This window comes from Cygnus olor, chromosome 29 (genome assembly GCF_009769625.2).
Source record: "Cygnus olor isolate bCygOlo1 chromosome 29, bCygOlo1.pri.v2, whole genome shotgun sequence".
In the NCBI taxonomy this organism is placed as follows: domain Eukaryota; kingdom Metazoa; phylum Chordata; class Aves; order Anseriformes; family Anatidae; genus Cygnus; species Cygnus olor.
Window position 1 is genome coordinate 387,829 of NC_049197.1, and position 20,676 is coordinate 408,504.

The 20,676-nt window shown below is 51.4% G+C and overlaps 1 protein-coding gene across 5 annotated transcripts; it reads right to left on the bottom strand.

Moving 5' to 3' along the window:
• Nucleotides 1-909: 909 nt before the first annotated feature.
• Nucleotides 910-20,189, bottom strand: SLC4A8 (solute carrier family 4 member 8). 5 transcript variants are annotated; one of them, XM_040539687.1, is made up of 25 exons: nucleotides 20,013-20,189; nucleotides 14,320-14,401; nucleotides 13,572-13,706; nucleotides 13,033-13,168; nucleotides 12,668-12,828; nucleotides 11,581-11,769; nucleotides 11,354-11,442; nucleotides 11,064-11,221; nucleotides 10,573-10,660; nucleotides 9,976-10,122; nucleotides 9,800-9,891; nucleotides 9,141-9,315; nucleotides 8,767-8,900; nucleotides 7,638-7,883; nucleotides 7,441-7,546; nucleotides 6,359-6,520; nucleotides 5,701-5,814; nucleotides 5,407-5,568; nucleotides 4,563-4,814; nucleotides 3,728-3,796; nucleotides 3,001-3,174; nucleotides 2,774-2,911; nucleotides 2,239-2,336; nucleotides 1,626-1,730; nucleotides 910-1,331 (listed from the first exon to the last, which is right to left on the bottom strand). In XM_040539687.1, exons 1-24 carry the CDS (start codon nucleotides 20,055-20,057, stop codon nucleotides 1,643-1,645), a joined length of 3,240 nt encoding a protein of 1,079 aa, XP_040395621.1. In that variant the 5' UTR covers nucleotides 20,058-20,189; the 3' UTR covers nucleotides 910-1,331; nucleotides 1,626-1,642. The 5 variants fall into 5 exon arrangements, with proteins under 5 accessions (XP_040395621.1, XP_040395620.1, XP_040395623.1 ...); XM_040539686.1 differs by lacking the exon at nucleotides 20,013-20,189 and adding an exon at nucleotides 16,528-17,517; XM_040539689.1 differs by lacking the exon at nucleotides 6,359-6,520.
• Between the last annotated feature and the right edge of the window lie 487 nt (nucleotides 20,190-20,676).

Below are 20,676 nucleotides of genomic sequence, written 5' to 3' on the forward strand. Positions count from 1 at the left end.
AAAGCACAGCCTGCAACACCAAATCCATGATTTTTTGCCCCGCTTTCAGTGTACCACTGGCATCCTTAGAGAGGAATTCTTTCCTCCAAGGAGCACCAACGTGCCGTTGGTGCTTGGGATTTGTGCAATGCACAGAAAGACCCCACAGAGCCATCCCATCGGACAAGGTGGTGGCAGCAGCGCTCGTGCACCTGTCCCAGCTGCGCTCGTGGCACCAAGAGCCTGGAGCCAGTTTGGACGGGGATGGGACCACTATTTTTTTTTTCCCTCCTGGGTTCTCCTCTCTTTCCAGGCTCCGTGGCCCCACAAGGGGCCTTGACTTCAGCGCACATGCCTGGGGTGTCACCGCACCCCCAAAAAGATAAAGAGAGCACGGGCACCATCCCTGCTCAACAGCGTTTCCCTGCAAGGCAGCAGGGAGAGCAAAAAGGAAAAGGCATCTTCCCACTTGCCTCCTGCTTCATCCTGCCCTGTGAAGGGAAAGGCTTTTTGCAAGGATGGGGCAAAAAAGAGAGCCCTGGGGATGTAAAAGGGAGGAAAGCAGATGAGGCTGGCTGCTCCCATGACCATACAGTGTATTTGAAGTACTGGATTTTAAGAGCTCCCTCATATGAATTTACAGCCAGGGGACAAGAAGGTGGCATTTCTGCCTTTTGCTGGGTGGGTGCTGCAGCCTCCAGGCTGATGACAGAACCAAAGCAAGAAAAAGATGTAAAACTGGAGCAAATCCTTTTCCTAAGCCTTAGCCCAGCTGCTCAGGTGATTTCCGTGCTCCCTGCCATGGAGGGCATCCCTCTCGTACCAGTAAGAGACATAAGAGTGAATCAAGGACCCCAAACCAGACCAAAAACCTGGCAGTGACGAAGAAGAAAGCAGAGAATGCATCAAAAATAACAGAAAAAAAATTCGTACATTCAGAGTTTATATTTGGAAAAAAAGGGAAAGGCCGGGGGGGATCAGATATAAAAAAAATAGATAGCACTGAATGATGAAGCGGTAGCCGTCCCTCTACCACTACAAAACCACAACAACACACGCACGTACACACAGAGGCTGAACAACACTGAACTCCCACGGACTGCGATGTGCACCTCAGTTTGCTGGTCTAGAGATACTGAATGCCTGAAGCACACCAAGGATAACAGGAAATGTCTTGAAAATGGCTTTAATGGGAATCCTGCTACTCGGAGGAGAAAACCAGGGAGGGCTTGTGCTCACTTGTTTCCTTTCCTCCATGTGAAACAGCAGTTTGTCCTCGCGTCTGCGTTGGCTCATCCCTGAGTCACGTTCTCACTCCTCTCCTTCAAAGCCAAGATCCCTAAAGAGGAAAACTGGGGAGAAAAAAAGAAAAAAGAGAGCAAAAGATGGAGAGCATCATCAGAGCAGGACCTGCTGGCCATCGCTGACTGGCCCCCTTCAAGAGACCATCCCCGAGGAGAGGACCAGTCAGTGTGCATAGAATCATAGAACAGAATCACAGAATTGTCTAGGCTGGAAAAGACCTGCAGGATCACCAAGTGCAACCATCACCCTGCCCTACCGAGTCCCATCACTAAAACACATCCCTCAGCGCTGCATCCACACCTCTTAAATATTCCGTCACATTCACCATGCAATCCTTTTACCTCTTTCCTCCTCAGATTCAGAGTTTTTCTGTGTTCATGGTAAGAGCCTTCCATACGGTTGTTTTTGACATTTCATCTGAGATGTTAATCTCAGAAGGGTCAGTCCTGCAATAAATATTTTAGATAGCAATCACCGTGCTTACAGGAACCAAAGCCACCAACTGCATCAGCATGAGAATGGGGTGACCCAAAGCACTGGAGATCAGCACAAGCATGGGAGGTTTTGCTGGTGATGAGTTTGGGGAGGCAAGCTTGAATGCTGTAGAGCAACAGCTCCGTGCAATTCTCTTGCAAGCATTTAGCCCTGGCCTGGCCTCCCACTGCTGGCACAAATCATGCCTGCAACTCCTCATTTCTAAGCACGAGGATCTCCAGCTGCTGCAGACTCACTGATGATGCAAGTTTTTGGGGTCAAGCATGAGTTGTGCAGTCACTCTGCTCACACTCAGAGCCCTGCGATCCCCTCCTGCAGCTCTGCCCAGAAATCTGATTTTTACACCAAGCTGACTGCTGGGTTCTAAGGGGTGCTCAGTAAAAATGCAAGCAGAGCAAGTTGTGCCAAACCCCTACAAACTACTCTTGCTGGAGGTCCTGACACTCAGTGGGGCTTTACCTGTCACTGTTCTGCTTTGGGACATCCAGGTAGCTGGTCTTCACCAGGTTCAGCTGGACTGAATTTGCAGCAGCAGCTTCCATCATCTTCTGAGACTCCTGCCATCAAAGGGACAAATCACCTGTTCTGTCTTTGAGCAAAGGGCAGATAAACGAAAACCCCGTACAGCCATCGCATGCTGCCCCCTCCTTCTGATCCCTGCCAGTTTTAGCTGTTGGTGGAGCAGGATAAAAAACTTTCACTGCAAACATTTTGGGAGGTTAAACCACCCACTGTGAGAAAATATTTGAAATACATAATAATAACAATAACAACTTTCTTTTAAAAGACATTTTAAAGTTATGTGTCTGTTCTAGTGGTAAGCTCACTGCTAACTTAGGGAAAAAAAGTGGTTGCAATGTGGGATCCAGGCTACTGGGATCTCCTTCTGTTTAGTTCTGATCTTCCCCCAACTTTTAATAAATGGCTGTGATAGAGATGGGCAACCTCACAACTCCAGGGATACGTCCAGCCCCGAGCACATAGTAAGTGTTACCTCTTCTTCTTTGGCTTCATTTTTGGCATCATCCAACTTCTTCTTTTTGCTTTCTGGCATAAGGTCATCCAGCCAGCTGAGCTCTCGCTTTGAGAAGCAGAAATCCATGACTTTTCGGACAAAAACGAGAGCCAAAACCTTCACAAAAAAAAAAGGAAGATGCAGTGAGGCCAGAGGAAGTGCTACGTCCCGCTGCAAACGTCCCGCTGAGAAGCACGACCTCTTACCATCATGGGAAAGACGATGGCAGCCCGGGACACCTTGATGACCCAGAGCAGGACGAGGCAGGTCAGCTGGATCAGGGTGAAGAGATGCACCTTCCGCAAGGGCACGTGCCGCAGGTAGATGAAGTCTGGCTGGTGTTTCGCAGGCATCCCGAACAGCTTCAAGCGATCGAAGAACTGCAGAATAACAGGGAGAAGTTGCCACCTTGGGGCTGCAGAATGGTGCTGGCCTGGCTGAGGTCTGTAGGGATTTTTTGGGCTCTTGCTTGCAATGAGGAAGCGTTGATCCCACCACGTTCCTCCTGGGAGCAGCACCCATTTTCCCTTAGCTCTATTTGTAAACCAGCTTGCCCACCAGCAGAGCTGTCCACCAAATTGCACTTATTCCTAATTATTCTATAATTATCATTTCTTTGCTCCCCCAGAAAGGATTTCCACCACTGGGAGAAATTTCCTCCTATTTGCACTGAATTCCCCCATTTTCACATCACTGAACACTGACCTGCCCTAACACCATGAAACAGAGAGCGCTGAACCCGCCTGGTCCTCCTAGCCCTACAGACCTCTTATGCCTCCACCAATTTCTTTGTTATACAAAATATTTTCATTGCTTGCTTTTGAAGAGGCTTTTCCCAAGCCACTGACTATCAGATTTTGTTTTTTTTTTTCCTGCTTCTATTTAAAGGAAATAGCAGGGAACAGACATGCTGCATGCTATGAAAGTCCACACCTGGATTCCTCTGAGCGATGATACACCCATGTAGAGAAAAACGCCATACAGCACAGGCATTGGTATAAACTGCAAAGAGAAGACAGTAATTCTAAATAAAATAATTGCATTTTCAATTAAATTAAATTTCAAATTTAATTGCATTTTCATTACCACTTTATTCTACAGGCACTACAGAAAGCTTCCTAAAGCTTTCCAGGTTCCACAGGGTTGGAGATGCGTTAAATTTTATCCATTAGACATTTTGTGCATTTGCCTGCGAGTTAATGCTCTGCTTTAGGCTGAACTTTTGAGCTACATTTCATCGAAATAATCCTATTTTCCAGAAAGGTTGGAGGAAAATAGGTGATTTCACCCATGTTACCATATGCTGCGTTCTGAGATGGCAGAAAAACAGTTCTACATATTCCTGTGGCAACGCGGAAATGCAACGTGCCTCCTTTTAGCCTAGAGATGAGATTACTTTGTGGGAGGAACGTGCAAAGGATGATTGCAGCGATCAGCTTGCTGCCTGATTGAAAGAGAGCAAATGTAGTGGTCTGGATAGGCTAGATTGTAGCCCATAAACACAGATGAGCCCAAAAACACCGCAAAAAATAAAGCAGTGGTGCGGCTTGATGCCCTCAAGCACACCAGACTGAGGTCTGCAGGGCTGGAAAGCCTAACGGAAGCTGGTTCCCACCATGGGGCATGCCCCAAGATTTAGGATCACCTCCTCCTGTACCCCACAGCTACTCAGGCCTAGAGAGAAAGGACTAGTTTTGGTTTTGTATAATCTCAAAAAAATAAAAATAAAAAAATCGAGGCTGTTGGGTGTTTTGCTTTTTCCTCCTACCTTTAATATAGTGGTCAAGAAGACAGAACAGCCCATGAGCACAAAGATCATCAAGCCAGTGACTCTCTGCTCTCGTATCCCCAAAAACCTGGGTTGTTCTCCCGGAGCTGAGCAGCCAGACTCAAGTTTGAGGCTATTCACGTGGGTGATGGACAGGACGGTCGCAGCCACAAACCACGGCAGACCCATGACAGAGCACACCCCGAGCATCACAGCCACCATGAAAAGGTCCAGGTGGTACCCGCATCCTTTCTGTGGGAGTGAAAGAAGAAACAGAACATCCCACAGCACAAGAGCAAGGACAGTGTGGACAGCCCAAACCCTGCTTGAGCTCAAGTCAATTTTTTGAAAATTGAAAAAAAAAATAAATTGGAAGCAACTAAGGATGTATCCAGTCTTTGAACAAGCACCTTGCATGAAAATCTGGCTAGACAAAGTAATTTGTGGGGTTTTTTTGTACAACTCCTACCTCTTCAAAAAATACTGACTTTTTTTTCCATTCATAAAAAAGTCATACTTGCAAGCAAGATGTGACTCTGAGTTATCCCTGGCAGTGTGTCACAACGATTCATCCCCCCAAGCTTCTGCTGACATTTTAAAACAAAAAGCTTTTCTGTATTGCTCTAAGGTTAATTTGCTGCTCTGAAAGATTCCTTGTCCAGCTTCCCCTGTCTTTTGCTCCCTGTGTCGTCATCGACGCAGGACAGCATCCTGCCAAGCAGAGTTCCGTTGTCCCAAGCCAATTTGCAAATTTGCTTTTCCAAAGCACTTGGAAAAGGAGCTTCTCCCCATACCTGCAGCCCAGAGTGGGTTGGGGATGGAGTCACCTCTTGCAGCCCCTTACCTTCAGCCTGTGCTCCTTCCTGTTCACAATAACAGCGGTGATCTGCTGGTCCATGAAGATCAAGATGGTGCAGAGCAGGGCTGGGATGAGCGCAGCCAGCACGGTCCACCAAGGGTTGGGTCCTATGGGGCTGATGAGCCACCCGCGGTCATCTCTGGTGGGCTGTGACAAAGCAGGGACATCAGCATCATCTCCCAGCCCAGACACTTCGCTGGCTTTCATTTTCCCCTCCGTCACCTCAAGGTGTCCCCAGGGGCACAAGGTGAAGCCAGCTATGCCAAGACACCCCATTACCTTGAACATATGGGGTACATGGAGCTTCGGTGAGGGGATCCCAATCAGGAAGTCAATGAGCACCATGACGACGATGGTGAGGAAGACTGCAAAGTCGCTTATGGCGGACCGTACCTGTGGCAAGAAGGCAGAGCAGAAAGGGTCGTGGCATGAGACAGACAAGTTAGGGATGCGAGCAACAGCACAGCTGCTTCACAAAATCCCACCACTCTGAAGACATGCAGCCAAACCCCTTGGTTAGAAACTGTTGCTGTGTTTGTCCCTGTGAGATCCGGTGTCAGACTTAAAAGAAAACAGTTTAATCAGGGGGAAAGGTTTTGGTGTTTTTTTTTTTAATTCCCTTTTTTTTTTTAAATGAAAATATTTGGAAACAGACACCTGCCACTACAGCCACTCTCACAGCTGCAATGGGAATAAGGCACTGAGGCATATTTGTTCCCTGCAAGGAAGAAATAATCTCTTTTTCTATGACAGCTTCTCATTGGAATCAGCTTTTCCCTAATGCAAAGATGGTGAGGGGAGGAAAAACAAAACAAACAAACAAAAAGCAAACACAAACAACCTTTGGAGGACCTGATTTCCCACTGCCTGAGTGCAAATTTGCTCTGGGACAGGTCGTAAGGTATGTGGGATCACTGTTCCACCATCTTCTACCTACTCTGGTTGGGAAATAGCGGCTGGTTTTAAACATCTTCAAGGAGCTTGATAGGACAAAGGTGGAGAAGAAGAGGATGCAGGACCAGAAGAGGACATTGGGTGTGTAGGGGCCGTTGTGTCCACAGGCGGGTCCGTGAAATTCTCCATGCAAATGCCGACATTCCTGGAAAAACAGAGCATCAGGACACGACGGCAGTACACATGCAGCAAGGAGACCTTGGATAACTGGGGGAAGGGTTAAGGATTTGGGTCCAAGATCCATGACTTTGTACCTACTGCTGCTGAGGGAGATCTATATCTAATGAGCAGCAGCAGCTTAACAAGTAACACATCAAACTACACGGAGGGGAAATGCAGAGATGTGCTGGGACACCATGCCACAGGCCCATGGCACATCCTCCACCTGAACAGGAGATAACTGTGGCTGAAGAAGACACCACAGGGGAAGGACACATCCAGAAGAGGACGCTGGAAACTCTTGGGGATAGAGAAAGAGGGAACAGGGAAGGAGGGCTATGACCACCATGATAGGAAAGAAGACACAAACTGTCCCTTCCCAAGGGAGGACTCACAGAATCTGGCCAAAAGGGGCTGAAGATGTCCATGAGAGCCTCCATCCTATGCCTGGGCTCTGCTTCCAGCACCAGCAGCCCGGGAGGCTGCTCAGACATGCAAATTTATGCACGTACTTACAGACAGCGCTGAATAAGAAACCGGGGCCTGGAGTTATTAAGGACCAATTAAAGAACCAATTACTACCTTCAAGCATGAACTTAAGTCCTCCAACTTCTGCAACATTCAAACCACCCACTTAACCTTGCTCCCAGACAGAAATACTGTCCTGCAGAGGGCTGAGGACGATAGTTATCACCCACGATGCTGGTAACAAGGCGGACTCCCCTTCCCAGGGCAGACCACACGTCTTGCACTTAAGGACTGATTTTTCAGAGCAGCCCCAGCACAGTTTGAAGCATGCCATCACCCGGAGTGCGCTGACTTTCGCACCATGTCAACACCCGCGGCAGCGTGCTTGCAGAGACGCGCGAATCCCGCGGCACAAGGAAGCAGCGGCTGGGGACTTACAGTCACTGTGAGGTTTTCCCAGGCGATGGCAGACACGTTGATCTTGTTGCTCTCCCAAAAGTGCAGGGTCTCGTTGCTGGGATGGGTCGGTGCCTCGCACTTACAGCTGGGAGGAGAAAAGCCAAGGGCAAAGGTAAGGCGATGGAGATGCAGCCCTAAGCTCCTGCCAGGGTGCGTTTTAAGCCAAAAAAACCCACTAGTAGATGGTGAGGAAGTCAAGCTTGCTGTGCATGTGCACAGGGTAGGTCTCTCCCAGGCAGATCAGCTTCTCCAGAGCCTCGTAGATGAAGATGATGCAGATGAGGGCAGCGAAGGCTTCTTCGGTGAAGCGGGTGATGTAGCACACCAAGCAGCTGGCATCCGTGGCCACCAGCACCACGCAGAGGAAGGCGGTCCACAGCCCTATGCACGCCCTCAGGGAGAGGTAGGAGAGTGCATAGTCCCTGGGAAAACAAAATAAAGCAAAGGGTGGAAAGCCCAGCAGGAAGCTCCAAGACGTGCCATCCTTCAGGGAAAATCCAGAGCTGTTTCAGAACGTGTCAAGCCTGTGGATGGTGAATGCAGTTTCTATGTACTACTACAGACAGCCTCAGGGCTGCAGTGCAGGGTGTGGGCCCATAAGAGGAGAGGCCCATTAGATAATTATCATTATTTAGCAATTATGCTGTGTTAATGCCTTGGAGGCTAATTGAGGTCAGGTGCTCACTGGGGAAGGCGCTGTTCTCACCCATCACCCCCATGCCCGAGCACAGAAACCAGCTGGCTTGGCACCCAGTCACTTGCTACCAGCACGGTGGGGCTTAATAATAAAAGTGACTAATTACAGCGAGGGTGGTTAATCAAAGTCATCCCAATAAAGGGCTGTCATGGAAAATATGCATTTCACATGAAAAGCTCCTACTTTCTCAATAATATAATCAAAACTCAAAATATTTCAGCAAAAAGGAAAACTATTTGGATATTTGGGCAACACATATTTCCACTTCCAGCAAAAAGCAGGCTAAAAAGTGCCTAGCTTTGTGCTGGGAGCAAAGCAAATCTTCCTACTCCCAAACCAGCGTGATTTGTCTCCTTTCCCTCATGCATCCCATCTTGGGCATCCTCATTCTTGTGGTTTCTCCTCCTCGTGCTTGGCTTTAACTCTGCAAACCCTTTAGTCCTCCAGAGGCCAATTGCTCTTGCACCATCACTAACTAAAGTAGGAGCACACAATGTGCACGACATGGAAGTTAACTTCAGTCTTACAACCACCACTAAGAAAAATAACCAAAAAACCACATCTTTTTGCCATCACTGCCGCCTCCAGAAGGGCCAGTGCAGCCTTACTTGCAGAACTTGTAGAGGATCTTCTCAAACACGAGGACGGGGCCGGTGCTGCCGAGGATGGTGAGAGGTTGGCCGGCAAAGAGGGAATAGACCACACCAGTCATGGATGCACCCAGTAACGACTCCATGGCACTCTGGCCAGGGAAGAAAGGAGCAAATAAATCATGTGAGCAGAGCATCAATAAAAAAAAACAAACTGCGTTGCAGCAAAGACTTTTTCATAGAATAGGTTGGAAAAAGACTTTTAAGGTCATCAAGTCCAACTGTCAATTTGACCTGCCGAGTCCCATCACTAATCCATGTCCCTCAGTGCCACATCCATGCACATTTCCTAAATACCCCTCCGTGCCACCCCACGGAGGAGAGGCACTCACTATGTGGCCTTCGGTCGCCTCCCCCAGCAGCCCCCCGAAGGTGATGACGGGGGACATGCAGGCACAGTAGAGGAAGAGGAAGGACGCCAGACACTGCAGGCTCAGAGCATCCCGAAAGTCGCTCCAGAACCATGGGACTTTTCGCTTCACATCCAGGATCAGACCTCCAAAGAGCCTGGAGGAAGGACAAAGAAATAGACTGTTCTCCTGGCAGACCACAGTGAATTGTCTTTGCTGCAGAAGGGCAATCACGAGCACAGAGTAGCTTCCATTGCTAAAAAACAGTGTCTTTCTCCCATTTTACACCCAGTAGGAACTGAGACACACAAAAAAAAACCACCCTCCAACAACAAAAAGGAGCTAACCTGAGATCCTATCCTCTGTTATTGCAACAGCCCCACACTTTGAAAGGCATCACAGCTGCACCTGGAGCTGTTTACACATCTTCTTCCACCCCAGCCCAAGAAAACCCATGTGCAATGATGTTGTGGCTCAGCCCAGCTGCCCAGGTCCCCAGGTCCCCCAGCTGCCTGGCCCAGGGACCCAAGCAGGTAACGTGGAGCCCCTTTGCTGCAGCAACTAACCACAAAAAAACACTAGAAGGGAAGGTGCATGCTCAGTTTTTAGAGGAAAAAAAATGAAAACATCAAAGCTCACACCTTCCCGTTCGCTCTAGTTCAGGGCCACTGTGCTTTTCTGGCTTTCTGTGAGAAGCGTTGTCATCAAGAACTCCCGGTGTCTTCCTTTTTTTCTGTCAAAATGGAAACAGGGATACGTATTTCTTTGTAAGCCTCCTGCCCGTCCCCCTCACACCTCCCTCCACCGCAGCACCCACCTGTGAAGGGAGATTTTTGGGGGGCTCGATTCGGATCGATGGATCCCACTCTCCAGGTGGCAAGACCGTGACCTGATCCAGGAACTCGTCGATGCCAGCCACGAGGTCTGCCCGGTTCTTGGCTTTATAGGCAACATCATGGAAAACCTGCCAACAGGGGACAACAGCTCGGATGTCCTAACCAGTGCAATAAGCTCTTAGCTATACACAAGATAATTTCCCCCAAATTTCGTCAAAAGGAAAAATCTGATGCATTTGTGGCCATCTCCTCCACAGGGACCCTGTCCCTCACAGCACTCCACAGCCTTTTGCTTAAACAGCAGAGCCTTTTGCTGGCCCTGGCAATGCCACCCACTTGGGACAGCATGTTGGGGATCCCAGGGAGAAGGAGAAGGATGAGGTGCAGGTCCCGGGCAGGATTTCAAGCTCTGGGACATGGGGTGATGTAGATCCAAGTGTTTACTTTGGATGCAAACAAGGGGTAGGTTATCTGGAGAGCTGTGGACAGCTGGGAAAGCAAATGTGCTTCTTCACTACAGTGGAGAAGGGGAGAGAGGAAGATAGCTAAAAACGACCCAGAGATCTCTCTTATCACACCTCATCCGTCATGAGAGTAGCCATGGACCTGCCAATCTCGTGGTACTGATGGGCTTTTCCTTCTGGTCCCAGCAAAATAAACAGGAACCTGGGCAAGAAAAACAGAAGGAGAGAGAAGAACATGCTCTTGCTTAGAGAGTGCCCAGAGAAATTGCCAGGAGCTCCCAGCCCAGAATGCAGCTTGAGATGGGGAATGCACGCTCACCGCCTCCGGCAATGAATCCGAAATTCATCAAAACTTGCTAACTGGATTTTTGGGCTCACTCTCATTAAAGGTAGCCAATGCATTTTTTTAATGTTTGGGTTGATGTTCATTAAAATTGAGGAACGCATTTAAAAGCTGCGGTAGGGAAGGGAGAAGTGAAGGTGAGGAGTGACAGATGGGGGAAATGTGCTTGTGGACTCACTCCTGCTGGCCCCATTTCCTTGGGATGAAATTTGATGTTTTTTTGTTGTTGTTATTTCTAAATAAAAACCTTGGGCATTCGGACCTGGTTGGGATGGGAACTTCTGTCATGCCTGAGAGGAGGACCGCCGGGGTCAGGCGGGCAAATGCCATGATGGGCTGGTGAAGGAAATCCAGCTCTCCTACGAGCACGTTTGCTGCTTCAGCCCCAATAGGAATTTTCTTCATGAAGTGCAGCTCAGCCTGGACACAACAAGCGATTTTCAGGCAATTACCCCAAAATGAAAGCCCACAGCACTCTGCTGCATGTTCTGCAGCCAAGTTTGCAAGAGCAAAGCCAGCCCTAAAGGCATAAAAAAGCTCCAGGTATCTCACCTTGCTTAAATCCATTGGGCTGGTGTCATGGTTCACCCCGTTTTTAGCTTCTGTGGTGGTGGGAGGAGTATGGGGGGTGAGTGTTTGGGCTGGCAGGAAAAAGAAAGACACTCAGAAAAACAGACAAGGAGCAACTGGGACACTTCTCCTCAGTCAGGGCAAGTCTAACGGGAACAAAGCCCTGCAGAAACCTTCACCTGGTGCCAAAGCCCTGCAGGAACCCTTACCTGGCTTGTCGAGGGGGTGCAGGTCTGGCTGCCTCTTGCTCACGTCAGCAAACGAGCGGACGATGGGGAGGAGGTTGTTTCTCTTCTTCTCGTTCTGATGGTGATGCTTCTTCAGGAGGACTTCTCGGACTTTCTCCCGCATGCTCTCGTCAAATTCACTGGACTGGTTTTGCTGGTCCAGGATCATATCTGAGGGTGGAAAGGGAAATGAAGCCACAAGAGGAGAAACCCCGCAAGTCCCGGGGGGAATGCAGGAGAGCCTAGCACAGGCGCAGCCTTGCTTAGTGAGACGTTTTAATAGAGTTGAGCCTTTGCAATGAAAGCAAGAATTTTGTTTTGCTAAAACCTATCATCAAAGTGTTTATTCATCACTCAGCTAAGATCATTATTTCTCACTCTAAATAATGCAATTTCCTTGCCCAATCTGGCCTTTCTGTATTACTCTACACATTTAACCAAATTATAAGCAATCTATAGCGCAGACTTTCCCTGAGTTCCCTTGGCCAATTGACTGTAATTTGCTGAGCCCAGGCAGAAATGTGCTAAGAATGGCGCTGACTTCACCAGCTCTTAAAAGGGTTGAATGGAGACCTGCCAGTCAAGGATAATTTCTCCAAAGCTGTTTTTTCAATTAACTTCAATTATCTACCCCACAGAAACACACTGCTTGGTCATCTGCCAGATAAACTCTGCCTTTAAAGCTCCTAAATCCTGGATGTTAAGGAAAAAAAAAAAAAAAAAAAGAATGAGAGGAAATGGCTTGTAATATATAGTTTATTTAAAGAGGTTCAGATCTTAGGCAGACTCTGTATTTCTAAGAGCAGACCGCTAAGCCCTGGTGCACACTCCCTTTTTGGCTAGAGAACATTCTCTAATTCTTTCTCAAACCCCACAGATTGCTTTCAAAAGGATCCCCTATCGGAAGGAAAAGCTGGTGCGACTGCCACGCGCTCAGGCTGCAGCCAGGCCGAGGCAGCACAGTCCCGCACCCAAAAAAAATCCTTCATGACTTAAAAAAGCAATGGGATTTCTGGAAAAGCGGACGCGCCACTGGGCGAGGTTTGGGTCAGAGGCAGGCGGGTGCTACCTGCAATCTCCTCGGTGCTGTTGGCGCACATGTCCAGCAGCACTGTGCCTTTGATGATGCAGTTCCTCAGCTCAAACAGGCTGTGCAAGGAGAGTGTGGCCACGTAGGGCTTGCTCCAGCGCTCACCGCCGTCTTCCACGTCCTCCTCAAACTTCAGCCACCTGCAGACATCGCCCGGCATCAGCCCCATTGCAAGAAAATAGCCCCGCTCTGCAAGCCCTGCTTTAACAGAGCTGAGGGGTGACAGGAGGAGGAGGCTCCTCACATCAGCACCCAGAGCTGCAAAAGCTTCTTGCCCTGGCAAGCAGGGCCTGTGCGTGCTGCCAGCACGGGGACTGCTCTCCCAGCTGCAGGAAGGGATTTACCTTGCCGTTTCCTTCCACTCTGCATCTTCGCGCTCCTTCACGCAGATCTCGTCCAGCTCGGTGAATAAGTCATGGGGGACGTGCTGCTCATCCTCCTCGGTGCTGAGGATGAACTGCACCCGCTGGGATGGGGTGTCTGGCAGAAGACAAAGCCGTGTCCCATTACTGCGCCTGAACTGTGCAGCGAGCATCAGAGCAGCATCAGTTCAGCCCTGAACACTGGGGCTGGTCCCTGTCCCCTGTGTCTGCCCAGGCTGGGCATGCACACAGCTGTGGGGAAGCATCTCTTCCACCTCCCCATAAGGAAGGGCTGCCTGACTTCCCCACATTTCCATTTTTAAAGCCAGAATCGCTAAGGAAGGTGAGCCTAAATTTGCTACGCATTTAACTGCCTAAACAAACAAACAAACAAACAAATCCTGAGAAAAGTTTGGAAAAAGAGGGCCTTGCTAAATAACACAGTTTTCCCTCAAAATAGCAGCTAGCCACTCAAGCCAGCCACGCTTGCCCAGGAGACATTTAGCAAATGTGGGACTTACAGTGGTAGCCCTGGTCCTCAGGGGCCGCCCCCTTGGCCCGCTCCCGTTTCCGATGCTTCTGGCTGCGGGGCCGGTGGTGCCGGTGGCTCTGCCTCACCAGGGGCATCTGCACACCCACGTACAGGGTCCGGTGGCCTGCAGGAAAGCAGCATTGGCATCACTTTTGGCAGCACGATGACGGTCAATGCTCGTCCTTTTTTCAGAGACTATTTTACTTCGGCTTTGCGACAACAGACTGACAAAAAGCAACGGCTCCGGGTTATCTAAAATGCCCCTGAAGCATTGAACCTTTTCCCAAACTCCTGCTTCGCCTGGACAACACTCAGACTTGCTCATTAAGCAGCGACCGAATGTAATTATTTTTTAAATCTCTGTATGGCACAAGGCGGCGGGAGGAGATCAGATCAACCCCATGATAATGAGCTCCGGAACAATAAGGAAAAAAATTTGCAGCCCTGTGTCTGCAGCCGTCAAATTATTCTCCTGACCTCGCCAAGCCAGGAGCAGCCTTGGCGAGAAAACGAGCCGTGAATCATCTCACCCCGTGGCTGCAGCTCACGCCATGGCCTCCGTGAGGGCTTTTTCCCTCTGTTTTAAAAGTTACATGAAAATCATGAAAAACAACTGTGCTTCTTGATGAAGAGGCACGGCAGGTTTTGCTGCACGTAACACAACACTGAGCGAGGGATGGTTTAGGGGCTATGGGCAATGGGAAAATGAGCTGGGCTGGGAGTCAGCAGGGTCTCACCTTCCAGCTCCTCCTTCTCATAGTGAATATTGACAACATTGCTTGTTCCCCCCTGGTCAACCACCGCCTCTTCATCAGGTCTCTGTTGGACAAGGAGAAGAAGGTCAGTGGGGCTGGGGACACGGAGCTCCCGTACATCCTCCCAGCTGATCGAACGTGGGCTTGCAGGAGGCAGCCCCACAGCCAGAGGCCAAATAAAACAGCTCATGGGATTGCTTATTTTTTGTAAGAATTGAAGCTGGAAGTATTTGCTACAGGGGGAGAGGGCAGAGCATTTCAGACCCACACCCCCCCCAAAAAAAAAACACAAAAAACACCTCTCCTGCCTTGTTTGTGCAGCTCCTTTGCAGCTTTCTAGAATAAATAAATAAATAGGGATTTCCAAACTGGGGGGGAAAAAATGCACTTTGCGCCACAGTGAGTTTCAGTCTGAAAATACCACTGGGCTGCATGCTGCTGTGCTGGAGATACCTGCAGGACTCACTAGATGGCAGCTGGCCACAGGACATCGCCTCCACCAACCTCCATAAGCAGCAACCTGCAAGGGCAGCTCCATCTTCCACCCAAGGAGGCTCGGGCTTCCCTTGCTGCAAGCATGCTTTCCACGGAAAACGCGATTTTATTCCTTGCAAAAGCCAACAGCTTAGAGCTAATGCCTTCCCAGGCTGAAACGTCGGGCCTCGGACAGCACTTGTGCCTTGAAAGCTGAGCAAGAGCTGCAGGACCAACTGCTCGCTGCAAGCAGCGACGGAAACAAACCTCTTGCTTCTCTTTTCTCCTCACCACCGGGACTGGGAAGGGGATTGCCAGGCTCCACTCAAAGAACTAAAAACCCAGCCATGTCTCATGCTCAAGATGCAACTGCAGCTTGGTAAAGGGCTCTGGGACACACTCAGCAATTTTCTTCCCCTCTTTGGGCTGTATTTCGTCTCTTAATTTCTGTGCACCTCTTAAAGATGTCTCCTTCCTTGGACAGTGCTACCATCCACATCCTCTCGTGGACAGGAATTAATTGAAGACCAAAACATGGTCACCAGTGCAAAGAAAATTCTGCATTGCCCAAATGAGCGCCCTTGAGTTTTCGCTGGTTTCCAAATTATTCCGTTATTAAAGGCACAAAGGGGCTGTCAAAGGTTGGGGAGTTTTGAATTGCCGAGGTTCACGTTCACAAGCCCCCTGCTGACATCACAGCAACCAAAAGCTTTTTGTCTGTTCAAACCCAAAAATAAATATCTGTTTTTGTGTGTTTTTTTGGGGGGGGGTTGTTTTTTTCTTTTCTTTCTTTTTTCTTTTCTTTTCTTTTCTTTTCTTTTCTTTTCTTTTCTTTTCTTTTCTTTTCTTTTCTTTTCTTTTCTTTTCTTTTCTTTTCTTTTCTTTTCTTATTATTTGTTTTGATTTTGAGCACCCAGTTGCTTGATTCCTGCTTGATTCTTGAAAGTCTGAAGAAGAGCGAGAACTGGGGAAACCGGCTGAGTTGTTTTATGAAACTCAAGAAGCAAGAGGTTCACCATCCACTCAGAAACAGCCCAAACTAGCCAAACTCTGCAATTTTCAAGCAAAACTCGAAATGCCACATTCGCCTATGCTGCCCGTTGTAGCAATAATGACACAGCAACCTCGAGGACTTGTTAAAAAAAATTAAAAATAAAAAATCGCTGCTTATGACTTAAGCTGCTGACACTAATCTGAAATCTGCCTTTTTTCCCCCAAAACAGTGTTCCCTCCTGGCCGAAGCAGCACGCCGGTGCCGGTGACGCCCACACGCCCCGGCGGCCGCGTTATCACGCGCCTGTGGCTTTGCCGTCCTCCACCCGGTGACAGCCTCTGCCACCCTCCGTCCCCTCTTAGCAACGCATCCGGCTCCCCCCGGTCCGGGTTGCAGAAAAACAACCTCGGGAGAAGTGTGGGGTGAAAGGGCTTCGGAAAATCACCTCACGCTTGCAAGCCTGAGTGCGTCTGGTGGGCGCTGTCCGGAGGCAGAACAGACGAAGCGATCTGTGGGCCACAGTTTCCAGACACTGGCAGGAAGCCGCCTTCTCCCTCACAAAGCATTTTGCCCCCCAGGACCCAACAGGTGACGCTAAACCTGCCCCCAGATCTCTCGCCCCGGTGCCAACCATCTCCTCCTGGCACGCCGGCTCTGTTTTTTGGGGAGTTTTCACGTTTTTGGGTGGGAGGCGCTTCTCAACCAAGGCCTCGCTGTCCTACCTGCAGTTCGTCCAGAAGAGTCACCTCGAGCCTGCCACACTCCCGTTCGGCCTCGTGTTGGTCACCGGCTTTCCACTGAGCCCTCGGGCCATGCATGGGGCCAGACTCACCCGGGACATCCGAGCAGATCCCGCGCCTCCTCGCCTGGAGGGCCCCAGCGTCACCAGTGTCACAAACACCAACGGTTCTTCCAGAACCAGAACCCCCGGGGCAGATCCCAGCAGTTATTTAAACCCGCACGCCCGGAGACTGGGAGATGCCAACAAAACTCCTGTTCCCACCAACACTCGCACCAGTACCACACCACCAGCACCTGGGGCTGCTGCGAAATCATCTCTCGCATCCTACATGGCCGGAGATATCTCAGCCAAGCGGCTGCCGAAATTCCCTCAGGGTGTAGGATTAGGCTGAGCCAAGGGCATCCGTGCCCAAAGCGCTCCTGGTTGAAGCCCATCTGTTAATACGTCTGGAAAAAGGAGCAGCAAGTTTGCGGACACGCTGAAGGTCGGCGGAGAGCATTTGCCCATTGTCAGCGCAGCCAAAGCTCACGCTGAAATCAAGGGATGGGACAAACCCAGCTCCTCTTCGAGCAAAAACTGTTCCCGATGGAGTAAATGGAGAAAATGCCGCATCCTGCTGGGGCAAGATGTATGTAATGTGCTTGGGCGTACGTAAAAGTATGAGCTGCTGAAATGCAAGCGAGGTGCAAACTGTTGGGAAAATAAATGCTGTGGGACAGTACTGATTTTTGTCAGCGTTTCCTTCAAAAACCACAGCATTTCAAGAAGGTCTCGCTTTGGCGTGGCCTCCTTTCAGGCTTCTATTAGTTAAAAATCCGTATTAGTCAAACCAAGTCCCAGCATGGCACTGAAACACTGAGCTTCGAAATGGCTGTTGGAGTACATGAAAGAAAAAAAAAAAAAAAAAAAAAAAACTCTTCCAAATTTTAAAATAAAGAAGTCTATCTTCCAACAGTAGAATTTCCTCCCAAGCAAGGACACAGCAAAGCAGAGCCCCTTGCAAAACGCACCGTTCCCTCCCCATGCTCCTGCTTGGTTTCTTCTCCCCAAAACTTGCTGCCCTGCCTTCCCGAGGGGTGAAATCATTTCCCTAGAAACCCTCACGAAGCGCGAGGCTGGGAGACACATCCAGATAAGCAACATTTTTACTCTTCTCGCTTCCTCTGCTCACATTGGCCAGCTGTCTCCAGCCCCACTTTATTTTCTGATCGGAGCTAATCCATCATTTCTATGATGCAAATTCGCTTGCTCCGATGAACTTCCTCCCTGGCGCCGCTCGGCACAAAGGTTAAGTGCCCGGCTTGCCCTGAAAGGTGACACGGGGTGTAAAATAACACGGCGAAGGAAGCTGACACCGAGGTCTAATCAGTTAAAATCCCATCATGACCCAAGCTCGAATCCCCTCTGCTTTTTTATTATTTAGCTTTAATGCTTAAAGAGCAAATGCAAGAGCAAACTGGACAAGCGGGCACCTCCTTCTGCCAAAAAGCCCCAGGTTCCGATTCTGGGTCTGTGGCAGGATGCTCTGAGCGTTCCATCGCCCTTCCCTGCCCATTGCAGCGTCCCCAAAATCACTGCAAGCCTCGCACAGAGATGCTACCAAAGCCAATGGCCCTAATCAAAACTTACTGGGTCCCAGTTAGGGCACCTGAATGTACCCCGAGGGGTTCTCTCACTGGGGACACTGGAGGATTTAATGGTTTAGGAGAGCCATGGCAGTGTGGAGCCATGGGACGGGACCATGGGATGGGACGGGGCAGGAAGGAGAGGACCCAGGACGGGCACCAGCCCTTGCAGACGCTTCGCCCTCCCTCTCTGTCCTTCGCCACCACTGACAGGCGCCTGGAAAACATCAAATTGTCGAAAATGAGCCGGGAAAGGGGACACTGAGCTTTGCAGGGCATGTTTGTGGGCTTCAGAGCAGCCAGAGTTGTTCCACTTCGCTATTTTCTAAGCAAAAAGCTCCGGCTGGCTGCTTCCTAGCTGGTTTTGTCGGGAAGCAATTATTGCTTGTAAAAATGAAATCAGAAATCACTGGAGCAAAGGAGGAAGGCTCGTTTTGACACAACTGCAGTGAACCCCTTAGTGCTGTGAGTTCAGCGCATGCCTCTCCCTGCACCCATCTCAAGAAAACTTCTCTAAATTATTATTTTGCAGTGATTTTTTTTGACCCAGCAGGAGAGAGAGGGATTTTTGAGTGCCCTGCCTCAGTTTACCTGCCCCAGTGCAATTCCTCTGGTTAAGAAAACTCTTTCCCCGGGGAAACTCTGGTGTAATTGAGGACTAGAAAAAGCTCAAAGCAGAGGGTCTGGTCTAGCTTTGAGCCCTTCTGGTGCTGGGGAGCACCAAAAGCACCGCGTGAGCAGGCAAAGCTCGCATCCCGTCCCCCTCGTCCCACCACGTGCAAGCAACAGTTGCCATCGGCAGTGAGAGGGATGGGGTCCCTGCAGCTCCATGAGCCATTCCAACTGAATGGACTTAATAACGCCCCAAATGTAATTAACGAGGCTGATCCCTGTGTTATTGTGGGATGAGGACACCTGCCTGCGTGGAGCCGAAGCAGGGAGGGAGCTGGGGGATGCTCTGGTAGCTTTCTCTTCGCCACCTCCATCCCACTGTCCCCATCTCCCCGAGTGTGAGGGAAGGTGAATTAATTCCCCACCCCCATGTCTGCCACCAAGAGCGGCTCCTCCAGCAGGGCCTGGCCCTGTGGGAGGACTCGGGGCCGCCACTCGTGGGGCACGGGGTCCCAGGGGTGCTCAGCAGCGAGGGGACGGGTGCTGCAGGGGGGCAGGAGGCGCTCCCTGGGGACATCCTGGCCAGGATGATGCTAAAAAGGGGGTGGGAGGGGTGGGGGCCACCTCCCTGCTGCTCCCTGCCTGCACCCCAACACCAGGCACATCTGTGCAAGCCCCCGGGGGGGACAATAGCAGAGCCCCCCTTGGCTGCGTGGCACAGGGACAGTGGCCTTTGTCCCCCTCTGACGGGCTGCGGCCTCAAATGGGGGTCACAGCCAGGTGTGGGGGGGGGACAAGGCGTGTGGGAGATGCTGCCCTCTGGGGCACCCCCTCACTAAACACCTTGTGCCCCCCCCCGGGTGCCTCACACCCCCCTCGCACCCACCTCGAGCACCCCTTGTGCCCTCCCCCCCCCCTTTCGGCCTTGCAGATGCTTCGCAGCCTCCCCTTGCACCCCTTCAGCGGCCTGCCCCCCCCCCGTGCCTCGAGCCCCATTTTCCAGATGCCGACCCCCCCCCGTTTGTAGACTCCTCCTTTGCACCCGCCTCGCCCCCCACCCTTGCAGCCGCCTCGCCCCCCCTCCGTGCAGACGCCCTCCCTCCCCCTGCCCCCCCCCCCCGGGCCCCCCCCCTCCTCCCTCCGTCGGCAATGCCGCAGTGAGCAGCCACGGAGCATCCTCCGGCCGCACCGGGGGGGTGTGCCCCCCCCCCGGGCCTCTGCCCCCCACCTGGTAGCTGAGGATCCCATCGGGCTCGTTGCTGCCGGCGGGCATGGCTGGGCCGGGGGCCGGGGATGAAGGGGGGGGGTGTCCCGGGCTCCCCCCGCGGCTCGGGGCCAGGGGGGGCCGCAGCCGGCTGCAGCCCCGGTGCCGCTCACACCGGCTCCACCATCTCCCGGAGCCGGGGCCAAACCCCGCCCAGGGCCGGGAGGAGGAGGAGAAGGAGGAGGCAGGGCCGGGGCTGGGGGAGTCCCGGGGGGGGGGGGCAGCGCCCGGTGAGGGTCCCGCGGCCTCGCTCCGGTAACAGCCCCCCCGACCCCCCCCAGCACGGCCCCGGCCCCAGCCCCGGGCGCCCCTTCGGGGTCTTCGCAGTCCCCCTCCAGCTCCCCCCCAGCCTCCCCTCCAGCATCACCCCCCCAGCACCACCCGCAAGCCCCCTCCAGCATCACGCCCCCCTCCGACGTTACCCCCAGTTCCCCTCCAACATCACCCCGACCCCCCTCCAACATCACCTCCCCATCATCGCCCCCAATCCCCCCCCCCCAGCATCACCCCCAGTCCTCCTCCATCACCCCCCCAGCATCACCCCCCTAGCATCACCCCTGTCCCCCCTCCAGCATCACCCCCCAGCCCCCCCCCCAGCCTCACCCCCCAAGCCCTCCAACAGGCGTTT